At 43.4% G+C, this 21,846-nt stretch overlaps 1 protein-coding gene across 1 annotated transcript; it reads left to right on the top strand.

Moving 5' to 3' along the window:
* Window positions 1-542: 542 nt before the first annotated feature.
* Window positions 543-20,163, top strand: rundc3aa (RUN domain containing 3Aa; the record flags this gene model as incomplete). Its single annotated transcript, XM_080524751.1, has 11 exons — window positions 543-649; window positions 9,578-9,693; window positions 10,173-10,306; window positions 10,454-10,539; window positions 10,919-11,008; window positions 11,314-11,394; window positions 11,945-12,110; window positions 12,228-12,385; window positions 12,527-12,646; window positions 19,370-19,476; window positions 19,966-20,163. 11 exons carry the CDS (start codon window positions 543-545, stop codon window positions 20,106-20,108), a joined length of 1,308 nt encoding a protein of 435 aa, XP_080380877.1. The 3' UTR covers window positions 20,109-20,163.
* Between the last annotated feature and the right edge of the window lie 1,683 nt (window positions 20,164-21,846).

Here is a 21,846-nt window from a genome sequence, read left to right as displayed (position 1 = left end):
CAGAGCGACTTCCTGTCTAGAGGAGCCTGCCATCTTGTGGCCAATTACAATTACTACAACTCACTCATTTAGTTCAGCTTTCTCGCTTTTGCATTCATGAATTCGTCATGATCCAGCTGCTCCACTCCAATGCGATCAACGTATTATAGATAAAACAAAAATGTGACAGTACGAGATGTCAACATTGGCTTGATTTCTCATGAAGTAACACGGCCTAAGCCTCATAGCATAGCCTTACAATTAGATTTTAAAAGCATCATTTATATCTCATGTCGTCATCTGTAATTGTGGGCCTATGGATATGGATGGACATCGAATGCTTGTATAGCCGAATAATTGGCTTCAGTGCGTGAATCGTGAGCGCGCGTGCTTACGTAGAGCAGTAGCCTCTCTTTCCACCTCCTCCTCCAGCATCCCTGGCTGCTTGGATACGGAGGACGGTACCTAGGCTACACCGGTCTATGGCATAGGGCCGTCCAGGGAGGGAGGGGAGGGGTCTTGTGGTGCAGGGCTTAGCCGAGGGCTCCTTGCCTTGCCGCTGAATGGAGTCGGGCTGTGTCCACACAGCAATGGCTATGGGGTTGACATCGAAAAAGGCATCTTCTCGGAGCGTCGGCGTGGAACGAAAGAATCTTATCACTGTTTGCAGGTACCTACTACAAAACAATGGGACATAGGCTTATCCCTCGTTTGTTTGGCTTGTCATGGTAAATCTTTACTTACATACCATTTCATGCATGGATGCATTCAAATACATTTTACAATGCTTTATGTTTTTATACGTCTTATAATTAAACGGTTTTTGCATGCCCAAGTGCCGTTATAATTTATTCTGTCTTGCTGCCTGTCACCCGAGAAAGAACGAAAACAAAAACAAAGCAAAAACAGCACAGCGGAGACTACATTATGCACACACGGCCACTGTTTCGGGGGGGCAGTGAATTTAATGTTGATTATTTTTATGATTAGGCCTATTCTTTAGGCTACGTCGATCGATTGAGTCACGTTACTAAAAAAAACTAAAATGCATGCAAAGATGCGTTTTCGCCACTGTCATTAGTTCCGTAACAGAACGGCCTGGACACGGTTTAGAGGGCATTGCTCCCTCCGGGTGATATTGCGATGACGAGAGCCTTCCTAGGACAAGGACATTCTATAGCCGAGGCCTTGCATTGGACATAGCCGATTTTCTCTCGAAGTCAGCATCTAATTCCATTTAATTCTGCTTAATCGTGCACTTATAAACACCCAGTGGAATTCCTCCTGCAGGCATCATGTTGTATTACTCTCTGGAGAAGGTTTCGAGACCTACAACATCCATCTTTGTCAGCTGATCTCTTCTAAAACGTACCAGAGGTCTAGCTTCTGATACTGTTCCAATAAACCTGCAGTACAGTTATGTCCCATGAATCGACCCATCAATGCCATTGATTACTCAGGGTAGGAGACATTGCTGTGCACAAGTGGATTTTCCCTACGTCCTCTAGGATACCTTTAATAGAACTATTCATACCTAATAAATGACACATATTTATTATTATGAAACCTGACATCTAGACATAATCATACAGTTTAAGATATGATATTATTGATATGTATAAGGGGAAGTCAATTCAAGCAGGCATATGATTTTAAGGATGTGAATGGTGGCTTAATGTTTGAAGGTTGCATGATGAATATTATCTTGTATTACCATGTTTATGCTGTCCAACATACATGAAACACACTGTAAACTCATATGTGTGTGTCTTGTTCTGTGTATTACCATGTACAATGGTGTGTCATCAGCTGTCATTACAAAGGGAGCTCTATGAACAGCAATAGAATTGTTGCCTCAAACGTGTGGGTCTGTGGTTCGCAGATTGTATGTTCGCTATGTGAATATTTTATCTGTGGGCACCCCCATGGCAAGATGTGGCCCTAGCAGCCATGTATGTGTCCAGTGTCCTGTGTGTGTTGTCATCCTGACAGGCCAGGGGGCCCATTGTCCTGTTGTCAAGGAGTCGTGATTTATAGCCTGAAAGGGGGTCATTGTTCTACAGAGTGCAAGAAGGAGTGACATCACTCAAGTCCTACTGTAGATCATCTTTTTGAAAAAGATGTTAGGCATTCCTTATGTACAGATATATTTCCTCACTGCCATCCATGGGATATCAAACACGTTCACTGTGTCCTCATATTGACTGTTGAGTTGAGAGTTTTCTGCATTGAAATAATAATAAATTAAAAAAAAACAACTTCAGACTTGAACAGGATTAAGCACTTTTATTATAGTACCTCTCTGTACAAGGTTCTGCCTGCTTTACACAAAACATGCAGTGTAATATAACAAATACAACATCACATAGAACAGAAAGAAAGAAAGATTTAAAAACACAGACTCCAAGAATGATTAGCGAGAGCACAAAGAGACATTTGTTGCAATTTGATCATTGGCCAGTGACTGACCGTGCCAAAGACATTTTAATCTAAGACATTTAAAGACAAAAATACAATAAGACACCAGACAAAAAATAAATGTAAAACAGATTTTCATCAGTAATGCTAATCGTTCAATTTCTTCCACTTTTCAATGAGAGTCATAGATTAAGTTCAGTGTGAGGGTAATGTTCCCAGGCTTAGAATACTTGAAAACATCTGTGTTGCTGTCAGATCCACCTCTCTCTTGTTTAGCACATGAGCATATGTATTGGCAGTGCATGTATGTGTTGGCAGTGCAATCAAGCATCAGCAGTCTTGCTGTAAGCCAATGTGGCCTGTTTTCGATCATCTTGCCAACCATTCCAGTGACTGCCCTGAATTGGTATTAAAGTAGTCAAATGTTGTGTGACTGTCCATCCCACTGGATGGAGATATCTGCATTGGCCTCAGGCCCTCTGGCTGTGTGTTCAGTCAAGGCTGGCATTGCAAGTGGCCTGCATTGTGAAAATCAGCAGGCCAGTACTGTCTTGGTGCAAAACCAACTAGAACTCCCAGTAAACAACCATTCTGGAGTCCATTTGATGTGGCTGTAAGAGAATGTGGATGCACCTGTGTGTTCTGGCCGCCTTTATACAGTATCTAAGTGCCCAAGAGCTAACAGTAATGGAGGGAGTAATAAAATAAGTTTGACTGACAGAGACACAGTTACTTTCACATCATTAGCCAATCCTCCCAGCCAAGCCTGCATTAGTCTTCAGTTAGCACACTAGCAGAAGCATTAACAGTGTTCTACGTCTAATGCATGTGTATATATTCAATTTGACACATACAACTTTTCCTTCAATATCACACCATACACATTTACCATTTACCATACATCAATACACACAGATTAAAGTTTGAATTCCCCATTTTTCATTTTGTGTAGCAAAATGACATGGGACATCTTTGTGAAAGCCATCTGTTTGGCTTGATGTTATCATGACCCCAGAGTTGTTCATGCATCCTTAAACTGAATCCATGTTCTGTGTTTTAAGGCTTGGGGAGGGTCATGGAGTCTTGCTACAAAGCTGAAATACCAGACATTTGTGGAAAGGGTCCATCCCCAACTAACTTTGTCATCAAGATTGTTGACAAACTGGCTTCACAATGTGCTGTAAAAAAAACTCTTGCTCCAAGTTGTCAACATGTTTGCTAGTGTTGTAATGGCATAGTGGTGTTTCAATATGTCTACCAAATCATGTTTAACTTATTTTGATAAGAGGCCTACATGCACAGCAATAGACATTTGTTTACAGTAAAGTCTTGTTCAAATACAGTCATCATCACAGGGAACAATATCTGCATTATGGGGATTTGACTAAATTAATCATGTCCCCAGGGTTGACGGTCTTAAGGTCAGTCATTCAAGAAGAAGGATTTATTTGTCCAGCAGGGAAAGTCTCCATAAAAAAGCTAATGTATTGATTTTAAGAGTGTTTTAATGTAGCTATTAGCAAATATTGACAATCCAGCTGACACTAGTTTCATGACAGAATCTCTAAGTCTTGAGTACTGGACTGGGGTTTAAGGAGAAACTACTTATGGTATTTTCCATACTCAGATATAATTTAATCATGATTTTCTTTCTCTACAACCTGACAGTATAGCTGTTGCTATGGGCAACATTTTATAATTGTATCTGGCAGGACCAGTGCGTCGTCTGTGCTTGGTTCGTTTGAGGGAACTGGATTGATGCAGTGGATGTTCAAATCTTTTCACAGTTAATGGCAATTGATACTATTCTATGGTGAAAAGGGCCAAACCAGGAAAAACAGCTATGGCTAGGGAATCTTGTTACCGGCCACTGGATATAGTATGAACATAATGACCTTTATACGTTGTTGTTACATATTCTGGCCTAAGAGCTCTTATGATGGGGTCCATGACTCGATGAACACAGATGGTGCCAGCACGCTGAACCTAAGAAAACATAAATAAGATAGTTAGGACTTATGAGGTCCTAGCCTACGTCTATATTGCTCCCTGTGAACAAAAGGAAAAGGAAAAGGATGAGAAGGAAGGGGAAGTCATCTTTTGTCTTTGGAAGCCCCCCAAGCTTTTCTGGGTGTGGCTCTAGTGTCTGCCATCACAGATACAATGCTCTGTGAAGGATATGTGTAGTGTCTACTGCAAGTGCAAAGCACTTCTGAAGCTTGAATGAGGGGTTTGTAAAGTTCTGTATATGGTCCTTCATTCTGAGTGCCCTTCTGTATAGGCCTATGTTGTACAACGGGTGACAATGGCTCACTCTTTAATAGGCTTTCTCTTTCTCTCCCTTTCCCTCTCAGCCTAATGGCTTCTTTCTCTCTCTCTCTCTTTTTGCTCTTTTTTTCTCAGTAAAACAAAAAAAACAAATTTCATCCACTTAGAAGTGGAGGCTCCATTGTTCATTGTGCATGTTAAAGTAGCATAAGATCCTTCTTAGCCTGCCCTTTAAGAATAACAAATTAAAATAGGCACAACATCTATGAAAGCTGTATTCAGCATATTGATCCTCTAATTTCCCATTTCCCTCTAGTTAAGAAAGCATTGTTGTTTTGCTCTTGACCTCTGCCTTACTAAACATAAGCAAGGTTCATTGGCGTAGCGTTGTGAACATTACCAGCAGGAGCAAACAGTGTATATATACATGGTTTCCCCTCTCTCCTCCTTACTTACACCATCAACTATTTTCCTCTGTGACATACTGATATCCTTCATATTAAATCCCCTCATTATGTTCATTGTTATGAATGATGCCCTCAGCTCTTCCTAACTCAGCTCCTCTATTCGTCTCCCTACACCCTCATCCATACAAACTGCTGGCCTTGAAACCCCCCTGGATCCTCGTTCACATAGGAGAAGTGAGACACACCCTACATCTGGTATCTTTCAGTTTCTCTTGATGACATCAACACTTTTTTTCTTTTCTTTTTTTTTTTATCCCCCCATCAGAGAAAATTATTCCAATAATACTATATCCTCCAATGAGGTGTTCAGAGCAGACTTGAGTGTATCTCCCTTCTCAGTTGAACATCTTTTCCTTATTGGAAGAAGAAAGGAGGGAGCTCATCCAGGTGCTCACACACCCGGTGTAGAACATCTCTCTCAGGATGTTAAACACACCATCAAATGATGTTCCACAAGGCTGTGGCCAGTGAAGAGTCCTCCAGTGTCAGCTGATCCTGCTGGTTATGCCAAAACTAGAGAGAGAGAGAGAGAGAGAGAGAGCGAGAGGGAGAGAGAGAGAGAAAGGAGTAAGGGAGAGATTGAAGGGACTGGAGACAATTCCCAGTTTGAGAGCTGTATGGAATAGACAGTCAAACTATGCTCCAACTCTCTTGTGTCTGGAGATTATTTTGGACAAATGAAATGACCATTATTATAAGTGTTATTCAAATCAATCTCAACTGTAGTTGAGTACAGTAGAAAAGAGAAACACAAACAAGGGGGTATTTCAAGAGACCTGAGAGGCGCCTGGCTGTGTTCCAAGGAGAGTGAGAGGGGGCACAAAAGACTCTTGTTAGAAAGATGTGCAGTTGTTTTTCAGTGTCAAATCGTACCAAGAGCATCTTGCTGTGGCACTCAATCCATTAGCATTTTAGGCATGCCAGTTGTTCCCGCATTTTTTTTTTTAACTCCCCTTCAAATCAGGAGACTCGAATCTCTGATCATCTATTCATCACAATAATTCGAATTATTCAAGTATGAGATTTTTGACATCTTAGTGTTGTCACCACATCAGAACTCTTCTTACTGTTATTGTCCTCTATGTAAGGGCAGTAAGGCAATCTTGCAAGCTTAGCTGATTTCTTTGAAATGCAGTATTGTAAAAAGAATACATGCAGCCAGACCTGAACTACGTTATTACATCAACAATGTAGCAGGCCAACTGTAATGTACTATGTTCCAGTCAGTGTTGTACCAGTGTATCATACACATTCACTTCTTTACAAAACATGATCCAAGGAGGACTCACCTGAAGTCATGGGTGAAGCTGAAAACATCATATGTTTATTGAGATTTCTAATACCACTGACCTGTTTCCTTGATAAATCCTGCATGGTCGAGAAAGTAAAAGGTCCAAAGCAATTTAATCCAGTGTTTTAGAAGTCAATTTAGATTAAAACCCGCAGATGTTGAAGTGATGATGTCCTTATGTCCCCTGTGATGGTGTTGTAATGTTTTTGGTGTTGTCGAGACAGCAACCAGTCCCCCCACCCAGTGATGAGGTCCCCTCTCATTTAGAGGGTCTTGCGCTTGGAAAAAAACGCTTTTCGGAACGAGGTGGTGGTGGTGCCCCTGCTGAATGAGGCATTGCCCATGGTGAGCTTGGTCTTCCCACTGGTGATGGTGGAGGCGCCCAGAGAGGTGGTGCTCTTGCCCCTGGTGATGGACGAGTTGCCCATTGCGATCTTGGTCTTTCCCCTCTTGATGGTACTGGTGCCCAGGGTCAGAGCCGTCTTCCCCTCGGTGATGCTGGTGTTGCCCATCGTCGTTTTCTTGACCCAGCTGAGGTGGTGGATTTTGGGGTTCACTCGACACAACGCATCGAACACTCATGCAGCACACCCCGCTCAACAAGCCTTGGGTGTGATAGTAACAGCAGCTACAGTCCGGACCAGATCAGAATGCCAAGCGTGTATAGTGCTACCCCCGTGTCACATAATGCTTTTGTTGAGCTTATAGACGTGGGCTCGAGAAGGCCACATACCACCCATGTGTCCCTGTGAATGGACAGAGGCTGTCGTAGGTGGCTCTAGCCTATCTGGGGGCTGGGGACAGTGGTGCAATTGTCCCGTCGCCACGACGACACTGTGCGGCTGAAGGAGACATTGTTGCGCGGGGGACATCATGTGGTGACATCACTTGATTCTGTGGCGTTGTTCCCTATATCCTGATTGTAAAGCATTGCTTCTTTGTGAAACTGTATGGAACTTGTCTAACATGAGGCATGTATGTAATACATGGTAAAGGTAAGGTTGCATATGTTCATGGTTTCCCACCTATGGGCTTTGACCTTTTCTCTCTTGGTCATCATAGCCTTCAGTCTCCAATATGGGTGTGGTTCATTGGCTGTCTAGGTTTTTATCCATGTGTGTCCATGAAATTGTATTCCGCCTTAAGAATGGGATATCTTTTGGATAGTATTATGAAGTAAAATTTGCAAATAAAACAAAATCAAGCCAAGCAATGTTGAGGCAAGGTTATATTTATGAGCATCTTGTTACAGTCAATCAGTATGTAGCAGGCAATCTTGACAAAACTTAACGGATTTGATTTACTCACTAAATCAAATCTGTCTTGCTGAACATACTATAGCTATTATATTGCTTGAAACCTTAAGATAATGACCAATATCATTGGCATGCATTGTTTTTATACCAAAAATTAGGCCGTTTTGATAATATTCAGAATATGAATCACCCTTTAGGTTCTCAGGGAAGAGCTGATGACACGCTCTCTTGTGTCTCCACATAAATCACACAGCTGTTTCCCCCACTGCCAACACACAACACACACAAACCTCTTTTCATCAGTCACACATCTGAATAATGCTCTCTGTGTGGCTCCAAAAAATCACACTCATCCGATTTCAAGCCCATTAGATATGTTACACATTTAACACTATATTCTCTTGTGGGATTCCATAGTAATACGGAAGTAATCAGGTTTGATATTTGATTTGCATTTTTTAAAGGAATATTAGACGTTCGTTTCTGGAACATTGCTTCATTGACACTTGAGAAGAATACTGCACATTTGATAACACACATGCAACTATTGATTATGGACAGGATCTTAAGCTACTGACCTGCTACAAACGGACCTGATACATAATCCCTCAGTTTGAGTGTTTCTACAATGATCACATGTGAAAATCCCAGTAGAAGTTCCTTTGAGTATTCTTCCCCCTGGTGAGGGTGGTTTTGACTACAGACACAGACCTCTCTCCGTGTCTGAAGGTCACTGTGCTCAGAGAGCTGCTGGTTTCGCCTCGAGTGACAGAGGTCTTGCCCATTGTTACGGTGGTTTTTCCCATGGTGATGGTGGTTCTGGACCATGAGATGGTGGACTGGCCCCAGGAGATGGCGTACTTAGTCTTCAGAACCGAGGTGCTGCCCTTAGTGAAGGTGGTTTTGCTCGACAAGAACCCAGTCCTCCACTCATCGGTAGAGTCTTTTTTTGACGTCTTAGCTGCTTTGGGAGTCTTGGCTCTGGCGTCAGGGGTCCTGTCCATCTAGGTGGTCCTGCGCTTTGGAAGGAATGCCTTGCGGAAGGAAGTGGTAGTGGTGCCTCTGGTGAAGCTAGCTTTGCCCAGCGCGACAGTAGTCTTTTCCCTCTTCATAGTGGAGTCCCCCATGGAGGTGGTGGTCACTCCCCTGAAGACGGAGCTGTTGCCCATGGAGACGGTAGTCTTGCCCCTGGCTATGGAGGTTCTGCCTACAGCCAGGGCAGTCTTGCCCTCGGTGATGCTGGTGTTTCCCATGGAAACGAGTCTGTGCCTGCTCTCTGACTCCTATCTCACACACAGCATAGCCCCCAGCTCCTTAGTGGTATGGGAAGAGATAGAGAGGTCATCAGCCAAACTACATCAGTGGCCACAGCTGCCCTAAATAGATCGGACCACCATGTATAGAGGAGGGGGGAGAGGGTGGGATGATTGGGTAATTCTGTGATCATGGCTGATCCCTTAGAAGGACAAGACCAAGGGACGGACAGTGACCCTATGTGACCTGGAAGCCCAGAGTGGACAAAGGCTGCCATACCGACAACGGTGTCATCTGCCATTGGTTAAGACAAGGGTGTTAATTGTGTTGTTGTCACGGCGACCCTGCCAAGCATCTGAAGGGGGACATTGTGTTGCACACATGACAATTGAGGGGTGACCTCAGAAAAGGATTCGATGGCGTTCCTTCCAAAAAACTCCTCCCCACTATTGTTGTGAGGTTCAACTACAGTAGTACATTTGTCCTCTGTGTGGCCGCACTGCTTTGTGTTTTTTTTACAGTATGCTTTCCCTCCTCTTTGCCTTGTGTTTTTACCGACACTCTTCGTACATACTTCGTGGGTTTAACCCATATGCATTTATACAGTGTCTTCTTTGTTTCTCACTCCTCTGTCTCTCTTTCAGATTCTCAGTGAAAACCCTCCTGGAAAAGTACACGGCCGAGCCCATTGATGACTCATCCGAGGAGTTTGTCAACTTTGCTGCTATTTTGGAACACATCCTCAGCCACCGCTTCAAAGGTAAAACTGCAGATTAAGCATATTCCATATGCAGGGCGGTGTCCATCGGTCGTACCTTCTATTCAGTCTTCTAGAGATCTATAAACTGAACCATCAAGGCTGGGGATGGGGGATCCCTTCATTTCCATGTTATTTCTAATTTTCACAAAGGAAATATATATGTTTCAGACATACAGTATGTAATTATATTTATTTTCGGCTGAGAAGATGATGGTATTACTCATCTGGGTATATGGTGAGGTGTATATACAGCAGTAGAGGCTGGTAGGTGGTGGAAACACGTGTTTGATACCATTCCTCATTCCATTCCATGCTTTACAATGAGCCCGTCCTCCAATTTCTACCTCCACCCGCCTCCACTGATATACAGTAGTTTCTGTCTCCGCAGGTAAGTCCACTCTGCTGTGTGTGTAGAGTCAGTGGCACTGTGGGCTGTTGCAGCAGATGTGAATCATTGTTGTGTTTTTACCTTGGCCCAGGTCCAGGAAGCTGGTTCAGCTCAGATGGCCAGCGCAGTTTCTGGGACTACATCCGGCTGGCATGCAGCAAGGTGCAGAATAACTGCATCGCCAGCATCGAGAACATCGAAAACATCAGCACCTCGCGTGCCAAGGTAAGGACGTGTGTGTGTGTGTGTGTGTGTGTGTGCGTGTGTGTGCGTGTCATTATAGATTTAGAGCAAAATCTATTCTTTCTCACTCAACTGTACATATAGACAACCCTCTCTCTCTCTCTCTCTCTCCCTCCCTCTTGTCTGCAGGGTCGGGCATGGATTCGTGTGGCTATGATGGAGAAGCGTCTGTCTGAGTATATTGCCACAGCCCTAAGGGACACACGGACAACAAGGTCAGATAGACCACAATATGATCACCAATATCACACTAGCCATCTAAATGCCTTCACACTATGGGCCTCAATGTGCATGTGCAAAAATAGGTCAAATTGGGCCATCTTTACCATAATATTTATAATAGACGCAATAAGAAATAATCCAACGGAGGTTTTGGATACTAGCATTTCCATGATATGCATTACATTTTCAGACTGTTTGAAGAAACTCTGATTGAATTATTAAAAAAAAAATCCCTCAAAACCATTGTTAAAATCAAGCTACCATAACAAATCATGCTCTAGGTACTGTAGGATTTGTTTTGCTCTGCTCAGCACTATTTGCTGAATCAAATTTGGGCCCAATGTCAACTAATCATCACTACTTGCACTGCAGGAGGTTCTATGACGATGGTGCCATCATGCTGAGAGAGGAGGCCACAGTCCTGACAGGCATGCTCATCGGACTCAGTGCCATAGACTTCAGGTAATTGAGACATCAAATACTAGGCCTCAGAATCAAAGCCCAGTATTTCCACATTTTTATTTTGCAGCAGAATGATCCAGATTATTTTTGGTTGTCCAGGTTTAGATTGAGCTGTCTGATCCCCCCCCCCCACACACACACACTACTCAAAATCTGCCAGATAGATCTGATCCTGGAACGCCAAAAAGAATCTGGATCACTCTGATCTAGATTTAATATTTTGAAATATTGGGCCCTGAGCATTGGTATTTATTATGAATGTTTTAGAATATTGTCCCTGTTTGTAACGTGCTCTCTTTGTCCAGTTTTTGCCTAAAGGGGGAGGCGCTGGATGGGAAGTCTCCTGCGGTGATTGACTACACCCCGTACCTGAAGTTCACTCAGAGGTGAGACAAACACAAGGGCCCTTTCTCAATTGTTTCTCAATTCCTCCGTCTCATCCTCTTTTCCGCCCTCCACTCACTTACTGACTCAAAACACAGTGGAGGAGATCTAGGACCCTCCCTTTAGACATCCTCCTTCAACGCTGTTTTTGAGAAGAAGTGAGTGGCGGACGGAGTAGAGGACACGAGGAATTGAGAAAGAAAACGAACCAAAAACAAACAATTGAGAAAGAGACGGACTGTCTCCATCACGTTGTGCCAGTCAGTAGTTTAGACATGACTGTATAAACATACATGGCGGGGCGTTTGGGTGGCGTAGTGGGTTAACCTGTAACCGCAGGGTTCCCGGATCGATTCCGGCCGCGGACATGTCCTGCTTGTCATCCCTTCTCTCTCTCTCTCTCTCACTCATCCTTCCTGTCATAACCTATACTGTCTCTATCAATAAAAAAGAAAAATATGAGTGGGACTGCCCCACTCGGGAAAAAAAAACGTACATACATGGCAGCCATTACCAGGGTCTGAAGGTGTCTACCTCCTGTGTCCCCTGCAGCTACGACTACATGAGTGATGAGGACGACCGGCACAGTGTGGACAGCAGTGCCAGTGACGAAAGTGTCCCCGAGCACCCCTACATCCCCCTGGTCACTGACGAGGAGAGCTGGAGCAACAAGTGTCGCAAGATGGAGCAAAGGTTTAAGATCGTCTACGCCCAGAAGGTGACCACTCACACCTGACAACCAAATCGTAAAAAACCTTAGAAAAAAGGTTAGAATAAAAGAAAATACCGGTAATCATGTCCTAGTTAACCCACTGTGTGCCTGTTTTTGGTGTAGGGGTACCTGGAAGAGTTGGTGCGTCTGCGGGAGTCCCAGCTGAAGAACGTGGAGACGGAGAACAAGCGTCTGAGCGCCAGGCTGGAGGAGCTCAGTGTAGCCAGCCAGCAGGAGAAGAAGGAGCTGGAGGCCATCGTGCTGGAGCTGCAGGCACAACTGTGAGCTCACATTCTTCACACACACACACACACACACACACACACACACACACGCATACACACACATACACACAGCACACTGACAATATAAAATGCATTACTGTACATCAGGGTTGTTGATGCACCATGTATCCCCTCTAGAACTGCCCTCATCCCCTGTGATTCCTCTCACCTGGCCAAGGACATGTCCATCCCCCTGGTTAACCAGTGGCCCTCCATGCGGAGCTACAATAACAAGGGGGACGTCAAGCTCTTCCGCAGGTAAAACCACTGGACGTGTGTGTGTGAGGCTTTTTTCATGAGCTGTGTGTGTGTGTGTGTGTGTGTGTGTGTGTGTGTGTGTGTGTGTGTGTGTGTTTCTGTATGTCAGAATGTTTACACAGTGGGGCAAAAAAGTATTTAGTCAGCCACCAATTGTGCAGGTTCTCCCACTTAAAAAGATGAGAGAGGCCTGTAATTTTCATCATAGGTACACTTCAACTATGAGAGACAGAATGGGGGGAAAGAATCCAGGAAATCACATTGTCTGATTTTTTATGACTTAATTGGTAAACTCCTCTGTAAAATAAGTATTTGGTCACCTACAAACAAGCAAGATTTCTGGCTCTCACAGACCTGTAACTTCTTCTTTAAGAGGCTCCTCTGTCCTCCACTCGTTACCTGTATTAATGGCACCTGTTTGAACTCGTTATCAGTATAAAAGACACCTGTCCACAACCTCAAACAGTCACACTCCAAACTCCACTATGGCCAAGACCAAAGAGCTGTCAAAGGACACCAGAAACCTGCACCAGGCTGGGAAGACTGAATCTGCAATAGGTAAGCAGCTTGGTGTGAAGAAATCAACTGTGGGAGCAATTATTAGAAAATGGAAGACATACAAGACCACTGATAATCTCCCTCGATCTGGGGCTCCACGCAAGTTCTCACCCCGTGGGGTCAAAATGATCACAAGAACGGTGAGCAAAAATCCCAGAACCACACGGGGGGACCTAGTGAATGACCTGCAGAGAGCTGGGACCAAAGTAACAAAGGCTACCATCAGTAACACACTACGCCGCCTGGGACTCAAATCCTGCAGTGCCAGACGTGTCCCCCTGCTTAAGCCAGTACATGTCCAGGCCCGTCTGAAGTTTGCTAGAGAGCATTTGGATAATCCAGAATCAAATCAAATCAAATCAAATTTTATTTGTATAGCGCATTTCTTACAAGATGCAACTCAATGTGCTTCACATAATGAACATTCTCAGTCAATCAATCAATCAATACTGACAGAGCCGCAAGCAGGCAAAAGTAAAAACCTGTACACTATGTAGCCAGGAAAATTCCCTTGCAGCCCTCTACACATAGAGCGACTACTAGCCAGTTTGCCTACCAGCACCCAGCGGTGGGCCCCCACCCCCCCCCCCCCCCCCGGGGAGCCCCCGCCGCCCCCCACCCCCAGCCCGCCCCACCACCAGCACACCCAGCCCAGCCAAGCAAGCACAGACCACAAAGGCCCCGCACAAGGACGGCCAAGCAGGTGCCCCGGCGGCGGAACAGACCAGGCACACGGGGCAGCCGGGGGCCCCCAAGGGGAGGCCCAAGGACCACCGGCGCAAAGCAAGCAAGCAAGGGCGAAAAACCTGTACACCATGGGCCTCATTCATAAAGAAGTACTTGAACGTCATCTTTGACTTTCACGTAAGCACAGTTTTCTAAACGGACGTAAGCATTATTTATAAAACGGGCTGAGATGGTTTAAAGTTGCGTACGTGCTTCCTTCTATAAATACCAAACATACTTGGAATTGAACGCAGGTGAATGAGGTTTGTATTAACGCCCTGTGATAGAGGCTCAATTATAGCGGCTGAATGAAGCCAAGTGCTATAATATAATATAATACAGACAGACAATACTGACAATATTATATACTGTCTGTATTATATTATATTATAGCACTTGGCTTCATTCAGCCGCTATTTGAGCCGCTATCACAGGGCGTTAATACTATATTATAGGGTAGGCGTGCGTCTGGAAGCGGGAGAGGGCAGTAATACCACGTTCATTGATAAAATGACATAAGGGATGGAAAGGGGGGATGGCAGTTTTAGAAGGGGGATGATTTGGACTGTTTTTATTTCAGGGGGGGTGCCATTCCCCCTCATCCCGACTCAACTCGAAATCCAGTATCATTTAGCGCGTGGCCGGGCAAGGCATAGGCATGTTGAAGAGAGATAGACAGCTCCGGAGGGATATAAAGAAAGACTGAAATACAATTATAAACATCAGTTGCCTTTAAATATTGAATTTAACTCATTTTCTCGGCTGGTAACAACATCGTTAATTTTATGACGAGCCACTTAAACTTCGCATGAATTACATGTAGGCAACGTTTTTCCAGTGCGGCTCACATGCCTGTAATAACTCCGCATAACCAGTAGGTAATGTACGTAAGCAAGTTGAATACTCGACGTCGAGCTACGATCGTTTCCACGTTCAAATCGACTCACGTTGAAATTTTATAAATCACTACGTTGACGTGGTTTTCTACGTACGACACGGGTAAGATCAAAATTTGATCTAAGCACGTGTTATGAATGAGGCCCCATGTATCCAGGAAAAGTTCCTTGCATATTATCGGCGTACACACTGTCCATAATTTTAGTGTTATATCTGCATCGTTCTGCATCCAGCATGGGCACAGGTCCTGCCAAAAGAGAATCTTAAGCACAGTTATGATGCAACAACACAATAAAGATGACAGCAATACAACCTGATGGTGGTCCAGGTACATCCTTGTACCGGTTCCAGTACTGCTCTAGGTGCTACTGGGAGCTGACAGTGCCTCATCAGCACCCAGGTCCTTTTTCCTGTCAACACAAATCTCAAAACACGAGTATGGTGTAATGGCCTAGTGATCCTAGTTCTATGATGTCCAATGTCTCCCTTAGTAGCAAAAGGCGACATTGAATAAGTAGGTTTTGAGGTCTCGCTTAAAAATGTCCTGAGTTTTAGACAACCTCAGGCCCTCAGGTAGGGTGTTCCACAATCTAGGAGCATATATGCTAAAAGCTGATCCTCCAAATCTCTTTGTCCTAGCCTCTGGCACTATTAAAAGTTCCGTGCCACTAGACCTTAGGGGTCTAGCTGGTGTGTATCTTATGAGCATGTCCACCATGTAATTGGGCGCATCGCAGTGGAGTGATTTATAGACTAGTAAAAGGATCTTAAAGTCTATTCTATAACTGACAGGGAGCCAGTGTAGTGATCTCAAGACAGGTGTGATGTGCGCTCTTCGTTTGGTCCTAGTAAGGACACGAGCAGCAGCATTCTGAACCATTTGTAGTCTATTAATCATTTTTTTGGGGAGACCTGTCAGGAGAGCATTACAGTAATCTAGCCTAGTAACAAACGCATGAATTAATTTTTCGGTGTCTGCCTGGGAGAGAAATGATTGTACCTTAGTGATGTTTCTTAGATGGTAGAAGGATATTTTAATAGTATTATTGATATGAGTTTCAAAATTTAGATCTGGGTCAATTATGACACCAAGATTCCTAGCCTGACACTTAGTGTTAAGAGCTAGTGTTTTCAAGTGTGCAGATAATTTCTCTCTCCCAGTTTTCTCGCCAATGATCAATACCTCAGTTTTTTCTTGATTGACTTGGAGAAAATGTTGTGTCATCCAAATATTAATATCAGCAATACAATCTATCAGGTGGTCGATCATCTTGTAGTCGTTGGGAGTTACTGAGATATAAAGCTGAGTGTCGTCAGCATAGCTGTGGTAGTTAACGCTATGCCTCTTGATAACAGAACTGAGGGGTAGCATGTATAGGCTAAAAAGCAACGGTCCTAAAATGGACCCCTGGGGAACTCCACAGGTTGCGCTATAATTTTTTGACTTATGGTCACCAAGGGCTACAAAGTAGTCTCGGTCAGCCAGGTAAGTCCTGAACCAGTTTAAGACCGGACCTGAGAGGCCAACCCAGTTTTCAAGTATCTCAATAAGTATGGAATGGTCTACCGTATCAAAGGCTGCACTTAAGTCTAAGAGTACAAGAATCGAGAGTTTTTTCGAGTCTGCATTTATCCTAAGGTCATTAGTTACCTTAAGCAAGGCGGTTTCTGTGCTGTGGTATGATCGGAAACCTGACTGAAGTGGGTCATACCTATTATTTAAGACTAAGAATTCATGAAGTTGTTTATACGCTGCCTTTTCTAAAATGTTGCTTAGAAAAGTGAGATTGGATATTGGTCTACAGTTTTTTGGATCAGAAGGATCTAGGTTACTTTTCTTCAGGGTGGGTCTAACCAGGGCAGTTTTAAGCGCCGCTGGAAATATCCCTTTAAGTAGGGAGTGATTTACAATGCCTAGTATGTCATCAGACACAGATTCAAAAATGTCCTTAAAAATGGTGGTAGGAATAGGGTCAAGAGGACACGTAGACGGTTTAAGCTGTGACACAATTTTACCTAATGTTTCAGTACTAATCATGGTGAACATGCTCATAGTCATGTTCTGTGGTGGCGGATCTACAGTGTTACACAAACCTAGTCTTTCCTGAGTAATACACATTCTAATATTTGTTATCTTATCCCTGAAGTGGGCTGCAAATTCCTCGCATTCGGTGACAGAGGCTGCGCCGTCTAGTGTTCTAGGAGCAGGGTTTACAAGGCAATCAATTGTCGAGAACAAGACCCTGGGGTTATTCTTGTTTGTAGATATTATATTTGAGAAGTGATTTTTTCCTAGCATTTCGCATTGCCAAGTTAAAGGCAGATAGATGTTCTTTAAAAATATTCTGATCAACCTGTAATTTGCTCTTTCTCCATCTGCGCTCAGCTTTCCTACATGTTCTCTTTAGGAGATTTATTTCACTGTTACGCCATGGTGCTCTCCTCTTGGCTCCAACCTTTTTTAGTTTGGTAGGTGCCAGGGAGTCTAGGGCCATTTTTACTTTATTGTTAAAGGTAATTACTAAGTCGTTTTCATATAACGTGGGAGTTGTGTGATTACTGTTCATTAAAGCTTTGAAATTCTCAGCCACTACAGGGGTAAGATAACGTTTTTTAACAACACGTTCAGCATTGCTTTCAGCTTTACGTGTTACAATGGTAAAGATATACAGATATACAGATATATAATACAGAAATGGTCAGAGAGGGCCAGGTCGCTGATACCTGATATTGAGACCTCAAGACCCTTTGTAATCACAAGATCAAGGGTATGGCCATGATTGTGAGTGGGTTCATTGACATGTTGGATAAAATCCATAGATTTCAAGAGGTCAATAAAATCCCTAGCCCTCAAGTCAGCCTCATTATCAACATGAAAATTAAAATCTCCAGTGATAATAATCCTATCATAATTGGGATGGATAATGGATAGGAACTCAGAGAAGTCAGGTAGGAAGGTAGGGGCTGGTTTCGGCGGCCTGTATACAGTTACCGTTAGAATAGGTGGTTGGCATGCCATAACTGTGGCATGATATTCAAAGGAGGAGAATATATCAAAGGATATGCTCTTGCAGTTTAGGTTATTTGAAGCTATGGTAGCTGTTCCTCCCCCCTTTTTTCCATTTCTGATTGATTGGAAAAAACTGTAGTTGGGGGGAGATGCCTCAATAAGGGCTGCTGCTCCATTTGTATCTAGCCAGGTTTCTGTGAGTAGCATACAGTCGAGTTTTCTATCACAAATGAGCTCATTTATGATAAATGTTTTTTTGTTCGATAGGGACCTGATATTCAAAATTGCCATGGAGATGTCATTTTGACACTGGGACTGACCTGAGGGAATACTTAATGAAATGGGTACTAAGTTTCTCATATTTGCGCCATGTGTTACCTTTTTTGTGGTGGTGGGAGTCCGGTGGGAGACAATAGTCTGGATGGCATGTTTGGTGTTAGAGGAATGGATCGGACTCATCCTACATCAGGTTCGACTGGGCTCCGGCCAGGTCCAGGGCTGGACAGCGAGGTCCATAGACATGGACAGCAGGCGGGCACCATACCTGTTTGGGTGAAACCTATCTCTCGCAAACAGCTCACTACGGTTAAAGAACGTGGTGAAATTGTCTATAAATGGGATTTGCATATGATAGCAGTATCCCTGTAGCCAAAGGTGAAGACTTCGAATTCTACTGTATCCTCTACAGAAGAGGATTGGGAGAATGTCATATGGTCAGATGAAACCAAAATAGAACTTTTTGGTAAAAACTCAACTCGTCGTGTTTGGAGGAGAAAGAATGCTGAGTTGCATCCAAAGAACACCATACCTACTGTGAATGGGGGTGGAAACATCATGCTTTGGGACTGTTTTTCTGCAAAGGGACCAGGACGACTGATCCGTGTAAAGGAAAGAATGAATGGGGCCATGTATCGTGTTATGTTTTGTGAAAACCTCCTTCCATCAGCAAGGGCATTGAAGATGAAACGTGGCTGGGTCTTTCAGCATGACAATGATCCCAAACACACCGCCTGGGCAACAAAGGAGTGGCTTCGTAAGAAGCATTTCAAGGTCCTGGAGTGGCCTAGCCAGTCTCCAGATCTCAACCCCATAGAAAATCTTTGGAGGGAGTTGAAAGTCTGTGTTGCCCAGCGACAGCCCCAAAACATCACTGCTCTAGAGGAGATCTGCATGGAGGAATGGGCCAAAATACCAGCAACAGTGTGTGAAAACCTTGTGAAGACTTACAGAAAACGTTTGACCTCTGTCATATAAGGGTATATAACAAAGTATTGAGATGAACTTTTGTTATTGACCAAATACTTATTTTCCACCATAATTTGCAAATAAAGTCTTTAAAAATCAGACAATGTGATTTTCTGGAATTTCTTTTCTCATTTTGTCTCTCATAGTTGAAGTGTACCTATGATGAAAATTACAGGCCTCTCTCATCTTTTTAAGTGGGAGAACTTGCACAATTGGTGGCTGACTAAATACTTTTTTGCCCCACTGTATACTGTAACGGTATTCCGTGATGTCATTCATTCCGTCAGGAGAAGCTTCCACAGTATGGAACTACTTTCTGCTGAGGTCAGCCTGAACTCAGAATCCCTGAGGACGGATGACAAACTGAATGGAGATGCAGCATGGTGCTCAACAGGTATTACACATACAATGTTTTATTGCAAGTAGAGTAGTGAGTAATCCCCACTACTCTACACCAACTAGGTAGTAGTGAGGATTACTCATCGAATCCATTGCCTTGCAGTATTTTGGCTTGACTAGCGAGTGTGTCGTTGATTTTTCAACAACAAAATGTATTTACATTTTTCTGAATAAAAGTCTGAACATTTGGTCGGTTGCTGACTTGTTCCCGCTTTCACCAGCTGCTGTCACATGTCAATGCACACTGCTACAGAAATGCGCCCACTGTCATGCATTGTGCACCATCCAACACAGCTAACCCCCCACACACACAAACCGATTCAGCAGCATTCACATGTCTGCTTACACACACCCATACAAATGCATGTTTGAACCCTGTCCGTGGTGTGTATTTTGTGTAGGTGTCGGAGTTATGCTGGTAGTCAGTCAAAGCGTGCTGTAGGGACAGAGTTTTTATTGTGTCTCTTCCTTTATTTTCTCCTAGAAAAAGACTACACCCCTTCCATGCTGGGTCTTTGTGGCTCTCTGGCCTCTCTCCCCAGCTGCAAGTCCCTGGCCAGCCTCAAGTCCAGCGAGTGTCTGGTCAACATCAGCACGGACCCCAGCCCTGCTATCTCGCCCAGCTAGGGGGCGCCACATCGACCACACCCTCCCGCATATCTTCCTGGTGATGCTGCGTAGACCATGAACATCCATCTTCCTTATCAACAACACTGCTACCATCAACACAGTCCATCACCAACCCCATATGCTTCTTAAACCTCCTCATGTCCGCAAAGGCTAAAGGGCAAATAGTAAATTACTAATCCAGGTTTTTTTCCTCATGAAAGTAAAGTTATGATGATGAAACTAATGGGATACTGTTTTGTCTTGGCTGTGGTCCTACTCACACAAACACACTTGTCCTCCCCCTTTCTAATGTCAAGATTATCTCTGTCGCCTGTGTACTATAGAAACATACAATGCCTTTTTAGCATATCTAAACTATCCCATTCCAGAGCTACAAAACTTTCCAAAAGCATCTACAGCATTTATCTATTTAAAGTCTCCTCTGATCCTCTTGCCCGTTCTCTCTGTCTACACCCAATAAATATGTTCATTGTACTGTTCGTATGTCAGTCGGTCCCTGCCCTTGGCCTATATTATCCTCCTCTCTGCCTGTCAAAATAAGACAACAACTCGAAAGAATTCAGTTTGGATGCAGTCAGAACACAGAGAAGGCTGACGGCTATATTCTGAAAGAAGCATAATCTATCCCCTAGGTGTTTGTGATGGGAGGCTGATTGAGAGAGTGTTGCTAAAATAATGTCTAGAAGTGTGTTTGATGCATGTGATTGAATGATATTGGCAGTCTCCCTCCAATGATTACGCTGGGTTTCCCATGCCTGAATCGCCATATCATAGACCTGCTTGAGTAATCAGACATCGCTGTTTAGTAAGAGTAAATGTGTGCGCCAATTTCTTAAGTTGATACATTTTTCTGTTGTTACTATGCTTTTAATATTTTGGTTATCAATCTGATTTTATAAATCAATGTGTTATGTTCTTCTTACATGTATATATTTGGTTATTTTTGTTCAATGATCTATGCTATTTGTTGCAATAAACTGCCTTCTTTTGGTTATGTCAATTCCTGTTTGAGTACATCTGTTTTATCTGAAAAATTAGAGTGCATTATTAAATATCCATTGGAGAGATGATGTAAAAGTTTTGGTTCCAAAGGTGTGCAATAATGTTGCATTGTGGCACCATCCTGTGGTTTATTTATGTAACAGTATATCCAGAAAGACAAAATGTGTATGTGTGTTATACAGTACATGGGAATTAAGAATCCTGTGTTTGAGAGCAACTTATATTATATATAACACTATACTAATAATAGGTAGGGCCTCCTTTTGCTCTCAAAACAGCCTCAATTCTTTGTGGCATTGATTCCACAAGATGTTGGAAACATTCCTTTTAGATTCTGGTCCATGATTACATGACTGCATCACCCAATTCCAGCAGCTTTTTCAGGTGCGCTTTCAAGCTGAATCTCCCGTTCTACCACATCCCAAAGGTGTTCTATTGGATTCAGATCCGGTGACTGGGAAGGCCACTGAAGAACACTGAACTCACTGTCATGTTCATGAAACCGGTTTGAAACAACTTTTGCTTTGTGACTTGGTGCATTATGAATGAAGGAATGAATGAATGAATGAATGAATGGTCTTTATTGTCATTGATATAGTACAGGTACCAAAGAACGAAATTTGGGAGGGGGGGGCTCCCCTGGTGCTAGGAAAAAAAAACTAAAAACAAGAAGGGAAAAGAGCTGGTTTACATAAATAAAGGCTATGTACACTATCCACTATACTATACTATA

The sequence above is a fragment of the Nansenia antarctica genome (assembly GCF_963989245.1).
Source record: "Nansenia antarctica genome assembly, chromosome: 2".
NCBI classification, from domain to species: domain Eukaryota; kingdom Metazoa; phylum Chordata; class Actinopteri; order Argentiniformes; family Microstomatidae; genus Nansenia; species Nansenia antarctica.
The sequence above is the reverse complement of the archived record's forward strand: the minus strand, read 5'-3'. Positions and strand labels throughout refer to the sequence as shown.